General features: G+C 37.4%; 1 protein-coding gene across 4 annotated transcripts in view; it reads right to left on the bottom strand.

The window, feature by feature from the left end:
• LOC145774375 (transcriptional adapter 1-like) overlaps positions 1 to 12,737 on the bottom strand; it is a 99,461-nt gene that overhangs the window by 48,074 nt on the left and 38,650 nt on the right. Inside the window, exon 2 of one of the 4 annotated variants that reach the window (XM_082585608.1) lies at positions 9,836 to 9,941. The exons of 2 other annotated variants lie outside the window; for them this stretch is intronic. In XM_082585608.1, coding sequence (XP_082441734.1) covers positions 9,836 to 9,941 — 106 coding nt within the window. Of the gene's footprint in view, positions 1 to 5,547; positions 6,271 to 9,835; positions 9,942 to 12,737 lie in introns of those variants that run through there. One more of the 4 variants, XM_082585610.1, reaches the window with a different exon arrangement.

The raw sequence follows: 12,737 nt of genomic DNA, 5'->3' as shown, positions 1-12,737 counted from the left end.
GACTGAAAATGGCGTTCGTTCAATTTCAAAGTCAACTTAACTTGTTGAGACAAAGTTAATTGGTAAAGAATTCCCTTTTACAATCTTTTCTTTTTAATTTCAGTTTGGAGCCTATAGCATTAGCAAGCACTTTTTCACATTTTCTTTTACGATTACGGCGATGTCAATTCTTGCTTCAGCTGCTTGAAAAACTTTTCGATCCAACGCTTTGTTTGACAATGCCTCCTGAAGCTTTGCATGCCCATCTCCAATAATTTCATCAGCAGCTTTAATGCTTGCTTCAGTTTTTTTTAATTTCATCTTCAATTTTTTCGACTTCCTTAAATTGTTTTTCTACCATATTGTTGGCTTCAACAGTAGCCTGAGCCCTTTCTTTCTCTTTTCTCAATTTTTCTTCAAGACCTCTTTCCTGCTCAAGGCGGAATGGCCTGTTTCGGTGAGTCCGATTCGGTGAGTCCGATTCGGTTAGTCCGATTCGGTGAGTCCGATCCCTTAACGGAAAATTTTTTCAATTTTTTTTTTAAATTATTGGGTACCGTAGCCTAATTATCATTGCCGTTTTAGGGTTAGGGGTTAGGAGTTAAGGTTAGGGGTTAGAAGTTAGGAACTCACCGAATCAGACTCACCGAATCGGACTCACCGAATCGGACTCACCGAATCGGACTCACCGAATAGTAGCAGACCCTGCTCAAGGTCAGCCATGTACTTTGTATGAGCACCCTTTTAGTTCTGAAACTAGTGTTCTGTTAATGGGAAAGTTTACCTCATCGTCATACCGATTTAGTTCACCTTTCACCATTCTCAGTGCAACAATTGTGATTTCTTTAAGAGAACTTCTATGTGAATCAATCAAATGTTTATTAATGGAGAAACTTCTTTCAGGACTGGCATTACCATGACTTAATGTTAGAACATATTTTGCAAGACAAAATAGTTGCGGATATTTTTTTATCCCAGCATCATCTAACAGGCCTCCAATTTTTGTCCAATAATAGTCAATTCTCTTGTAGGAAGACACCTTTAATAGGGGTGTTACTGTTAAACCATATTTGATTAGTGCTTGAGTCCAGTAAGAAGATTGGGAATTGGTGTATTGTTACTTTCAAGATCAGTCTTTTTGTAAAACTCATCTAGAATATCCTTAGATTGATACCATAACCACTGCAGTCTTGCCTTATCATAAAGCTCTTCTCTTAAAACAGATGTACATCAATTGCAAAAGCATTTGCAGGACACTTTTTAAGGCAATTGGAGACTGTCCAAGTTAGATTGACGATAGAAGTTGTAGCTCCAACATTATTTCATTTTTCTGGGTACAAAAATTGGGTGCAACCTAATTCGTACTCTAAACACTTCGTACCCTCATTTCGTACCCTGAAAAGATCAAGAGAAAAAATTTAAAAAAAGCCGAAGTGGCTGATCGCAGTATCGGCAATTTTAAAATTTTCCTCCTGAAAAGATCGAGATTGCATCCCAAAAATTGTGCCTGCTTAAGAACAGATGAATGGAATGACAAATGATGTAAAAGGTAACTTGTAGCAACCACAAAAAAGTTCAAACAGTCAGATTTAAATTTCTTGTCAGCTTCAGTAAGGACTGCAATATCACTGACTAAAATTTTTGCTCGTGTTCCAGCATCAATCAAGTTCAACGGCTTCTGAAGTTCTTTGTGACATCAAGCAAAAGATTTTCTGACTCTGTGGATGATGTTTTTTTTGTTGTTGATAAATTTACTAAACAAAGCCGTGATCAGATAGCAGATTGCTGAGTAAAGAATGTGAATCAGTGGCTCTTCACATTGGAATAGGACTAAAAACCGTTCAAAGTCACCAGAAGCAAATGATACAAATGAAATATATTCAATCAAAGGATCTTTTAATGCTTCTGAAATCCTTTTGTATCTCTGGGTGGATGCAATGAAGTTTTTTTGCTGAGGCAAAAACTGCAGGAAATAATGTCAGAAGTCCCATTCAAGATTTAAGGACATGTCCGCCATGAATTTCGAGGCCTGAGTAACACATTGCTTGCAAATGGCCTCAATAGTTTCCCTGATTAACCCTACGCTTTTTCCCAAAACATTGCTGTCAAATTATCCTTTCACCATTCTCCCACAATAACTGCAATGTCTTGAAATCTTGTCAGCGTCTACTAGTCTAGCCTATGTCTAATGACGTTTAAAACATGCAATGAAAGTATCTAGCTACGATCCTTTTCTAATTCCAGCTCCATAGGCAACGCTGGACTTGATTACGCAACCACATGTTATCCTAAATCAGTGCATTCAACAGACGGCGTCACAATCGTTGCACGAATAATTATTCTGTTATCATGGTTGGAACTGTTACACATTACACTATATCAATTTTTTGATTTTTACATGCTCAGTTCTCCATCACAACTAAATTTTATGATTTTTTATGATTGTGTCTAAATTTTATGCTATTTTATGATTTTTACCAAATCAAGCAAAATTTTATGATTTTTTATGATTTTATGCCGAGTGGGACCCCTGGAATTGCCCATCCCTACCAACGCTACAGTGAAAAAGATTGCAAGCCAACTGTGGTTCCTTTCTGAGCAGTTGGTTGGCTTGACGTTGTTTGATGATGATAGTTCTATGTAGTTACTTGTCAATGGAAGTGCTGGAATGGCTTGGACAAAATGGTTGTGGCTAAGAAAGAAGCGGAAGAAGAGCATTTAAGCGTGCAACTATCGACTTAACACTCATTCAAGAGAAGACTGTAATCGACTTTAGAATGAGGAACTCAACACTTCTTTTTAAGAACCTGCGTCTTTTGGTTGGTTTCCTTGAATATCCGGCAGCTCAGTGGAAGGATCAGCCTAGGTTCATTGCTGCAAAACGCTTCATCAGCATATTGACTGTCACCAATGACCACGTTGAACGTGGCGTTGCCTTAGTTAAGGATTTCTCTGGCTCTCTCACAAAGGACGAGGAGCAACTGCAGTTTACATTGAGAGTTGTTGCTGACAACTGTAAAAAGTTCCCTAACATCCTGAAGCAGACCTTACTGGGCAACAACAAGTGATATTTGTCATCATGACACCCCTGCCGATGAGCATTGAGCGCCAGCAAATATACGCTGTTAAAGAACACAATAAAATGGGAGGGACCCAGGCATGCGAGCGTTGGGCAGAGAGCAACTATGGAAGTGCTTATGTGTTTTATAGGCCTATCATACCTCATCCGGGTGGAATTTCGGATCCATTGAGCCACCTCTAAACGTAAATGAATATCAACGAAATTTTACACATGGTGTTTTTTAACCAAAAGGAACGTTTTGGTAGGGTCAGACCAACAATTTTCCAAAATATTTTTTTTTAGAGTACCGTATAGATATACAACTAAGGACCACCCTATTTGACATAGGCCAATAATACATTTTATATATAGTTGAAAATATGCTTGTATTATTGAAAAATACTAAAAAAACAAGCGATTTTTGACTATTTTCGGTGCCGCGTGATTGCGCAATCTTTAAATCCCGTGTGCTACACCTACGTCTTACATGTTGTCGAAATCGGCTGAAATTTTGCAGGTAAGTTTGTATCATTCATCCACAGAGTATGCCAAAAGAAGAGCTGATTTGAATAGCATAACGGCACCAGCCACCTGCCACCGAAATGGCCCGTTTCGGCGAGTCCGATCGGCGAGTCCGATTTGACTAGTCCGATTCGGCGAGTTCCCTATTCGGCGAGTTCCCTATTCGGCGAGAGCCTTTTTCGGCGAGTGCCCTATTCGGCGAGTTTTTGAAATTTTTAAAAGGAAATTATCGGGTACCGTAGCCTAATTACAATTGCCGTTTTTACATCGTTTTAACGTTGAAATCGTGCAGAAAGGAATAAAAATAAAATGTTTGAACTATTAAATTAAAATTCGTCATGTCAGTTCAGTTATTTTTATTTTTGACCATCATATCAAAAACAATACACGTCAACATAGCAAAGGTGTAGAAAAAGGTAGAAGCGACAAAACGCAAACGTTAAAACGTGCCTGTGACTGAAGTAAGTTATTGAGTTGAAAGAAATTTGGCACGGTCGCAACACCTTCAGAAAAATTTAAGATATGAAGGGAAAATAAAACAAAGAAAATATTACAAAAAAAAATCATGTTTATGTCTATAAGTTAGTAGGCTACTTTTGAATAGTTAAAATGATTAGTTTGGATCAACAAATGTGTGACCTACAGCTTAGATTGAAAGGAAATTATCGGGTACCGTAGCCTAGTTATCCCAACCAGCAAAAATTTGTTCCAAGAACCCAGTTAGCCTAACAGTTCATTTTTACATTGTAGTAACAGAATGAAAAGGCTAACCAAATGTGTGGCCTATCGTTTTAACGTCGCTAAACGTTGAAATCGTGTAGAAAAGAGAACTTTGCTGACTAAGATACGTTGAAACTGAAAAACTTTCACAGAAGCCCAACGATACGTTGCATTTTTAAGATAATGTATTCAGACGTTGAATCAATGTACAAATGAAATGTTATGCTAAATGGGTTCTTGGAACAATTCGAAGGGCTTCTGTGAATGTTTCTCAGCTTCAACGTATCCTAGTAGGCAAAGTTCTCTTTTTTACACGACTTCAACATTTAGCGACGTTAAAACGATGTAAAAACGGCAATTTTTGCTGGTCGGGATAACTGGGCTACGGTACCCGATAATTTCCTTTCAATCCAAGCTGTAGGCCACACATTTGGTTAGCCTTTTCATTCTGTTACTACAATGTAAAAATGAACTGTTAGGCTAACTGGGTTCTTGGAACAAATCGAAAGGCTTCTGTGAATGTTTCTCAGTTTCAAAGTATCCTAGTCAGCAAAAGCTCCCTTTTCTACACGATTTCAACGTTTAGCGACGTTAACACGATAGACCACATATTTGGTTAGCCTTTTTATTCTGTTACTACAATGTAAAGATGAACTGTGTTCTTGGAACAAATTTTTGCTGGTCGGGATAACTAGGCTACGGTACCCGATAATTTTCTTTCAATCCAAGCTGTAGGCCACACATTTGTTGATCCAAACTAATCATTTCAACTATTCAAAAGTACTAACTTATAGACATAAACATGATTTTTTTTCGTAACATTTTCTTTGTTTTATTTTCCCTTCATATCTTAAATTTTTTTGAAGGTGTTGCGACCGTGCCAAATTTCTTTCCATAGGCGCCGACTTTTCAAAAAACCTTGGGGGGCGAGAAAGGTGATGACGTCATAACCATGACCCTATTTTACTCAATTAAAATAGTCTTTGATTAAGCTTAGTGTCTTGTTTATATTAACAAATAGGTCGCAAACCGAATTTATTAGAAGCGCTGCTTGAAAGGATTAGTTTTACGCATGCAGTGCGCCTAGTCCTAAAAATTTTGATATTGTTAGCTCATGATTGGAACTGTTGGAAAACAAGCCGATTCATTTCCTTTTCGTGCGAGTGAATAATAACGATCAAGACAGTGAAGTTATCGAAATAAAACGCAGAGTGAAAACCCGGTATCAGTTTTATTAACCTCGTTTCGCTAATTAGTTTACTTACTTTCAAAGCGTTGACAACGGCAAAGTGTTTTCTCTTCTGTTTTTTATCGAAAGTCTTTATAGTCTTTTATTGAATACAGTAGGCTATACTCGAGTCAGGGATATCTATAACTACGGGATTGGAAACTATGTGGAACTCAAAACCATTTTATACACCAGTAGGGTCACTTTTTTTTGGGCGCTGCCTTGATAAATAATCAAATAAATTGACCTCAAAGGGCAGCAAGTAGTAGGCTAAACGAACAACCAAAAGTGTAACAATCAATTCACCTCGAAATTGTAAGGTCTATGCTTGCCTGGTTTGTTTGTATTCCATTAGTGCAGTCATGTTGTATTTTGTTTGCTGTTTAAAAAATTTCCAGAATGAGTATTGATTTAAGTTCTGATGACATCGTAAACGGATTGGTTTCATACTGGATTGGTCTGCGAACCGGTTGATGATACAACAGCATATTTCACTGATTGCTAAACACTCCTCATTTACTTCTGATCCGATTTGCAGTACGCAAAATGCTACAGATCAACAGTAGGCGGTTTTTAGACTCGTTGCATTCATTCATTTTTTGGATTCATTGTTTTTTTTCTAGCAGCGTAAATGTACTTTTATAATCAATTAAGTTTTAATGTGAGTGCACATTTTGTATTATTACTGTAAAGTCGAATTTTGTATATCTTTTAGTGGGTAATTTATTTTGTTAATCTTTCTGTAGTTGTAGTAATGTAATGACCCTACTGATGTATAGCACTGGATAGAGTTTCCAATCCCGTAGTTATAGATATCCCTGACTCGAGTAAAGGTCGAGATGTTCGCAAATCATTTTCACCTCAAAAAGACAAGTTCAACTAACACGGGACAAGCTGTTGTCTCCAGCTCGGCAATTTTCAAAATGAACGCACTAAAAACCATTGTCGACGTAGATGACGGAGTGTGAAATCGCGTCGGCCTAAGTAAAAGTTTTGAATACGTTTATTTGCAGTGATTCAAACTTAATTTTCAAATTCAATGATTTCTTGTCAATTCTAAACTTTATGCACTTGTTGAGCAATATGCAAAGCTCACGAGACAAAACAGAAAGAGGAGAACATTTTTTTATTTTTCCGTGTAGGATATAATCGTTCTTATTATTACGCAACATTCCATGATCGTTAAAGTCGATGTCAAACCTTAGCGGCCGCATAAAACAATGATGTCAGGTTAGCTAGGTGATAATAGCGGTAAGAGACGTCGTTAATGCAGGCAATATCTGCGACCAAGACCATTAAACACCTTTTTTTTTTATCGGTTTTCGATTTAATTCTCACACATTGCGAAGAAAACAATGCGTTCTGTTGAATCATAATTGTCTCACAGCGGGAAGACTTCGTTGAAAATAGCGCGTCTAGTTTAGCTGGTTTACTTAATATTGCAGTGAATAGTTACGTGACTATTCCAGCAGCGTAATTTACTCTACAGTCTACCATCTACTTTGAAATTTCCATACCGTAGGTATGAGATAGCCATGCGATCAGCTGCTGTTTTGCGGGCAAGAGCAACGTAGGCTTTTCTTGCTTTCGGCATTCTTTAAGTCCGTTTAAATTATCTAAATCTCTTTTGCGAAGTGTTTTATCTTTGAAACACCACTTGTCATCACCATTTTTGTTGCCCCTCAACCATAAATTTACGAGGGGCGCCGCCCCCCGGAAGTCGGCGCGTATGTTTCTTTCAACTCAATAACTTACTTCGGTCACAAGCACGTTTTAACGTTCGCGTTTTGTCGCTTCTACCTTTTTCTACACCTTTGCTTTGTTGACGTGTACTGTTTTTCATATGATGGTCAAAAATAAAAACAACTGAACTGACATGACGAATTTTAATTTAATAGTTCAAACATTTTATTTTTATTCCTTTCTGCACGATTTCAACGTTTAGCGACGTTAAAACGATGTAAAAACGGCAATTATAATTAGGCTACGGTACCCGATAATTTCCTTTCAAAAATTTCAAAAACTTGCCGAATAGGGCACTCGCCGAAAAAGGCTCTCGCCGAATAGGGAACTTGCCGAATCGGACTAGTCAAATCGGACTCGCCGAATCGGACTCGCCGAATCGGACTCGCCGAATAGTAGCAGACCCCCTGCCACACCCTAACGAACATGTTTTCTGTGTCGGAATGGCCCGTTTCGGTGAGTCCGATCCCTTAACGGGGAATTTTTTCAATTTTTTTTTTAAATTATCGGGTACCTACAGTAGCCTAATTAGCATTGCCGTTTTAGGGTTAGGGGTTTGGGGTTAGGGTTAGAAGTTAGGAACTCACTGAATCGGACTCACCGAATAGTAGCAGACCCTTTCTGTGTAGTAGGCTACCTAGCGTAGTCCCGAGTTTGAAGTCACCATCGAGGTTCTCAAGATTCACCACTGTCTGTTGTTGTTTGTAATCATGATGGAGCCACCTTGTAGGATTTCTGTTGTGGTTGCCTTTGAGAAATGTATGCGGATAACGTCATTGCTGCTGAGTGCTTAGATCAGATGCTTAGATCAGATAATTTCAGCATAGACAGTTTTGCTTGAATGTTATGGGCTTTACATCAATGTGAAGAAGACGCTTGCCAGATGTTTCGTCCCTGCGATGTTTTGTCCCGACGTTTCGTCCCTTTTGAAGCAAGGCCGGTAACCGAGATTTCCGATTAGTGGAGTTTCCGATTATTGAAGTCTTGTTGAAGTGGAATTATTCCATCCATTAGATGCCACTGAATGGAGAGCAGTCTCTAGAATGCATTGCCCAAGTGCACACCCCGAGAGTCGAACCAGCACCGCTTGATCTTGAAGCTTCTTCATTCACAAAGTCGCGCGCTAACCAACTGAGCTATCGGATCTTCATCCACCTCTGACAAATATAATCAAATGCGCGGTGTTCTGCCACTCTCAATCTCGCACTTTCCACCAAAGTAACCGATGTCTTGTAGGGCCAAAACGTCGAGACGAAACATCTCAGGGACGAAACATCTGGCACCCGTTAAAACCCCCCTTTTAAAATTTCTGGCTACGCTACTGCTGTCAGGTCATAATTAATGTGCATGAAAGACATTAAATGCATTGAAATAGTGATCAACTTATTGTTTCAGTTCCAATTATTTGAATTGAGTGATATTAGTTTATTTTTATGTTTTAGAACCCATTTTCTGAAGATTAAGAATAATTGGTCCAAAGACTCCACAAAATCGTATTCATCTTTTACTATGGAAGAGCAAGATAGTTCAATAAGCAAAGCTGCCTACAAGATGAAGTTGTTGAATTTATTTAATGGCATGATTCGTTCAAGTATCTTTGAAAAAGATTTATCTAATTGCTCTGTCACAATTGCTGAATGCAAAAAGAGTTTAAAAGGAAAAAATATTCTCTATGACTTTTATATTCCGGTCCCATTATTTCAGAAGTGGATATCTTCATACAAAGATTGTGGTCAACTTTCAGCAAACAAAATTCATTATTTCTTGCAAAGTGTTAAAGCTGCTACCACAGAGTGGAGGCTTCCACTTGATGAAGTTTTGGTTGTTGATTCTATTGTCTTGTTTAAAGTAAACTGTAGTTTACTGATGAAGAATTTAACCAAGTATTATGCAGTGGAAAAGATTTGTTGTGATACTGGTGAAATGAAAGCATGCAAACGAACTGTTATGTTATGCCACCTCACTGGTCATTGCTCTGACATTCGCACAATCCTATTAGCATCTTTGTTAAGTAAAATATCCACTAAATACATATTTACATTTCAAAATTCATTTCCTGCTGTACTAGTTCCTTCTTTTCTAAATTTGACAATTTCTATAAAAAGCAGTCTTTCAAAGAAACAATCTTTTATTTACAAAACCCTTTCTAAGAGTGTTGGTTTTCATGAAAAACCAGAGTCTATGGCAAGTATTGAATCGTCTGCATATTTACTATTTGATGATAACATTTTGAGAAATTTCAATAAAAAAGTCCATATAATTTCAAACACTCAGTTAAATATCACATCAAATGTTTTAGACTTTATAGAACAGATGGAAAATGAGATTATTAGGAACATGAAAGAGTTGAATGAAAATGTTGAATTTATTAATGTTACTTGTCAATGTGAAATTATTTTCTGTTGGCAACTTCGTGTTGCTTTGCTAATATATTGTGAAATTCAACATAAAAAAGTTTTTAGTCACATAAAGAAAGTGTTAGAAGAGTCATTGACTGATGTTGTTCATGGCCATATTGTTTCTCAAGTCAGTTCCAATAATATCTTTAAAAGCTACCAAAAGAATATCAGCGAAAGTTTTACATCAAAGTATGGTGCCACGAAAACTTGGGTTCCATTGGTGGATGCAATTGCAACTTCAGTTCTGATGCTTGATATACTGTCCATTGGCATCCGTTCTTCAATTACACTGGAAACAAATGTAGACAAAAACAGTTTTTCATCCTGCTCTATATTTGTTATGTATAATTACTCTAGAATATCTTCACTACTTCTGAGATATGAAGAAAAAATCCAAATTGGGTATTACCCTTCCCACCCCAGCTTTGAAGACGCTGATCTGATGTGTCTGTCTGAAGATGAAGAGAAATTACTCATTGATCATTTGTGGTTGTTAAAATCATTACTAGACAATTTTGATCGTGAAAAATGCAATTTAAGTACTAAGCGATTTAAACCTCACTTGCTTGTGGTGTACCTGTTTCAATTATGCAAAACATTTAGCTGCTTTTACAACAGATTCCATGTTTTAAACAGTAACTTTTCTCATATGCTTCCTTTATTGCATGCACGTATCTACCTTATTAAAGCTGTAAAAAGTGCAATGGACAATGTATTTCAACGATTGAAAATTCACCCTACAGAACAAATGTAATTGTGATATACAGGGTCTTGTAGCTAAATTGGGACTTTTGCATTTTTTCAAAATTTCCCGATTTCAAGGATGAAAAAGGTAAAAATATCATTTTAACTTGACTAATGCAATCTTTACAATACATTTAACACAATTATTTAACACGATGTCCCTTTACTTCAATGTTTTTGGTTGTTTTCTGGCAAAACCGTTACTAACTTCTCTTCACTTCATCGGTATCAAGATTCCGGAATGCTCTTCGAGTGGCTGCTTTATGAGAGTTGAGGTTAGAGTGTTGAATTGAGTTAGACTGTCCTTCAATCATGCTGAGTAGTCAATAGTTGCAAACATTCAGATCTTGTGGTGTACCTGTTTCAATTATGCAAAACATTTAGCTGCTTTTACAACAGATTCCATGTTTTAAACAGTAACTTTTCTCATATGCTTCCTTTATTGCATGCACGTATCTACCTTATTAAAGCTGTAAAAAGTGCAATGGACAATGTATTTCAACGATTGAAAATTCACCCTACAGAACAAATGTAATTGTGATATACAGGGTCTTGTAGCTAAATTGGGACTTTTGCATTTTTTCAAAATTTCCCGATTTCAAGGATGAAAAAGGTAAAAATATCATTTTAACTTGACTAATGCAATCTTTACAATACATTTAACACAATTATTTAACACGATGTCCCTTTACTTCAATGTTTTTGGTTGTTTTCTGGCAAAACCGTTACTAACTTCTCTTCACTTCATCGGTATCAAGATTCCGGAATGCTCTTCGAGTGGCTGCTTTATGAGAGTTGAGGTTAGAGTGTTGAATTGAGTTAGACTGTCCTTCAATCATGCTGAGTAGTCAATAGTTGCAAACATTCAGATCTGGAGAGCTGCTAGGCCAAATATCTTTTGGGACAAACATAGTAAGATTCTCCTTCAGATAAGTCTGGACTTTTTTGCTCCATGCTCTGGCGCAGAGTCTTGAGCAATCATGACTTTAGTAGCATCAAAGTTTCTATGAATCCAGGACAGCAAAATATCATTCAGAATCTTCAGATACTTTGTTGGGTTGATTCTAAGACCAGCTTTGATAAGATAAGGAGGCATCACCTTACCATCACTTTGGTCTGCTACTATTCGGCGAGTCCGATTCGGCTAATCCGATTCGGCGAGTTCCCTATTCGGCAAGTTTTTGAAAGGAAATTATCCGGTACCGTAACCTAATTATAATTGCCGTTTTTACATCGTTAAACGTTGAAATCGTGCAGAAAGGAATAAAAATAAAATGTTTAAACTATTAAATTAAAATTCGTTATGTCAGTTTAGTTGAGTTGTTTTTATTTTTGACCATCGTATCAAAAACAATACACGTCAACATAGCAAAGGTAGAAGCGAGGAAACGCAAACGTTAAAACGTGCTTGTGATCGAAGTAAGTTATTGAGTTGAAACAAATTTGGCACGGTCGCAACACCTTCAGAAAAATTTAAAAAATGAAGGGAAAATAAAAATGTTACAAAAAAAAAAAATTGTGTTTAATGTCTATAAGTTAGTACTTTTGAATAGTTAAAATGATTAGTTTGGTTCAACAAATGTGTGGCCTACAGCTTGGATTGAAAGGAAATTATCGGGTACCTTAGCCTAGTTATCCCAACCAGCAGAAATTGCCGTTTTTACACCGTTTTAACGTCGCTAAACATTAAAATCGTGTAGAAAAGAGAACTTTGCTGACTAGGATACGTTGAAACTGGGAAACATTCACAGAAGCCCTTCGATTTGTTCCAAGAACCCATTTAGCCTAACAGTTCATTTGTACATTGATTCAACGTCTGAATACATTATCGTAAAAATGCATAATCTTAAAAATGCAACGTATCGAAGGGCTTCTGTGAATGTTTCTCAGTTTCAACGCAGGCCTTAAAACTCGTGTTTTTTTTCGGCAGCCATCGTGGCCTACCGAGAGCTCCTTCTCGGTGGCCAAATCTGCGTGCTTGGAAGCCAAAATACAATAACGATAGCACAAGTAAATGGGTCTGCTACTATTCGGTGAGTCCGATTCGGTGAGTCCGATTCGGTGAGAGCCTTTTTCGGTGAGAGCCCTATTCGGTGAGTTTTTTTTTTAAATTATTGCGCGCCGTAGCCTAATTATCATTGCCGTTATAGGGTTAGGGAATAGGGGTTAGGGGTTGGGGGATAGGGGTTAGGGGGTTTTTGGGGTTGGGGGTTTTTGTGTTTTTTTTTTTGAATGTTTGTTTAAAAATTATCGGGTACCGTAGCCTAATTAAAACCCCTAACCCCAAACCCCCCAACCCCCCAAACCCCAACCCCAAAAACCCCCAACCCCCTAACCCCTA

Source organism: Aplidium turbinatum, chromosome 7, assembly GCF_918807975.1.
Source record: "Aplidium turbinatum chromosome 7, kaAplTurb1.1, whole genome shotgun sequence".
Lineage (NCBI taxonomy): Eukaryota > Metazoa > Chordata > Ascidiacea > Aplousobranchia > Polyclinidae > Aplidium > Aplidium turbinatum.
Note: the sequence above shows the minus strand (reverse complement) of the source record. Positions and strands in the feature narration are given on the sequence as shown.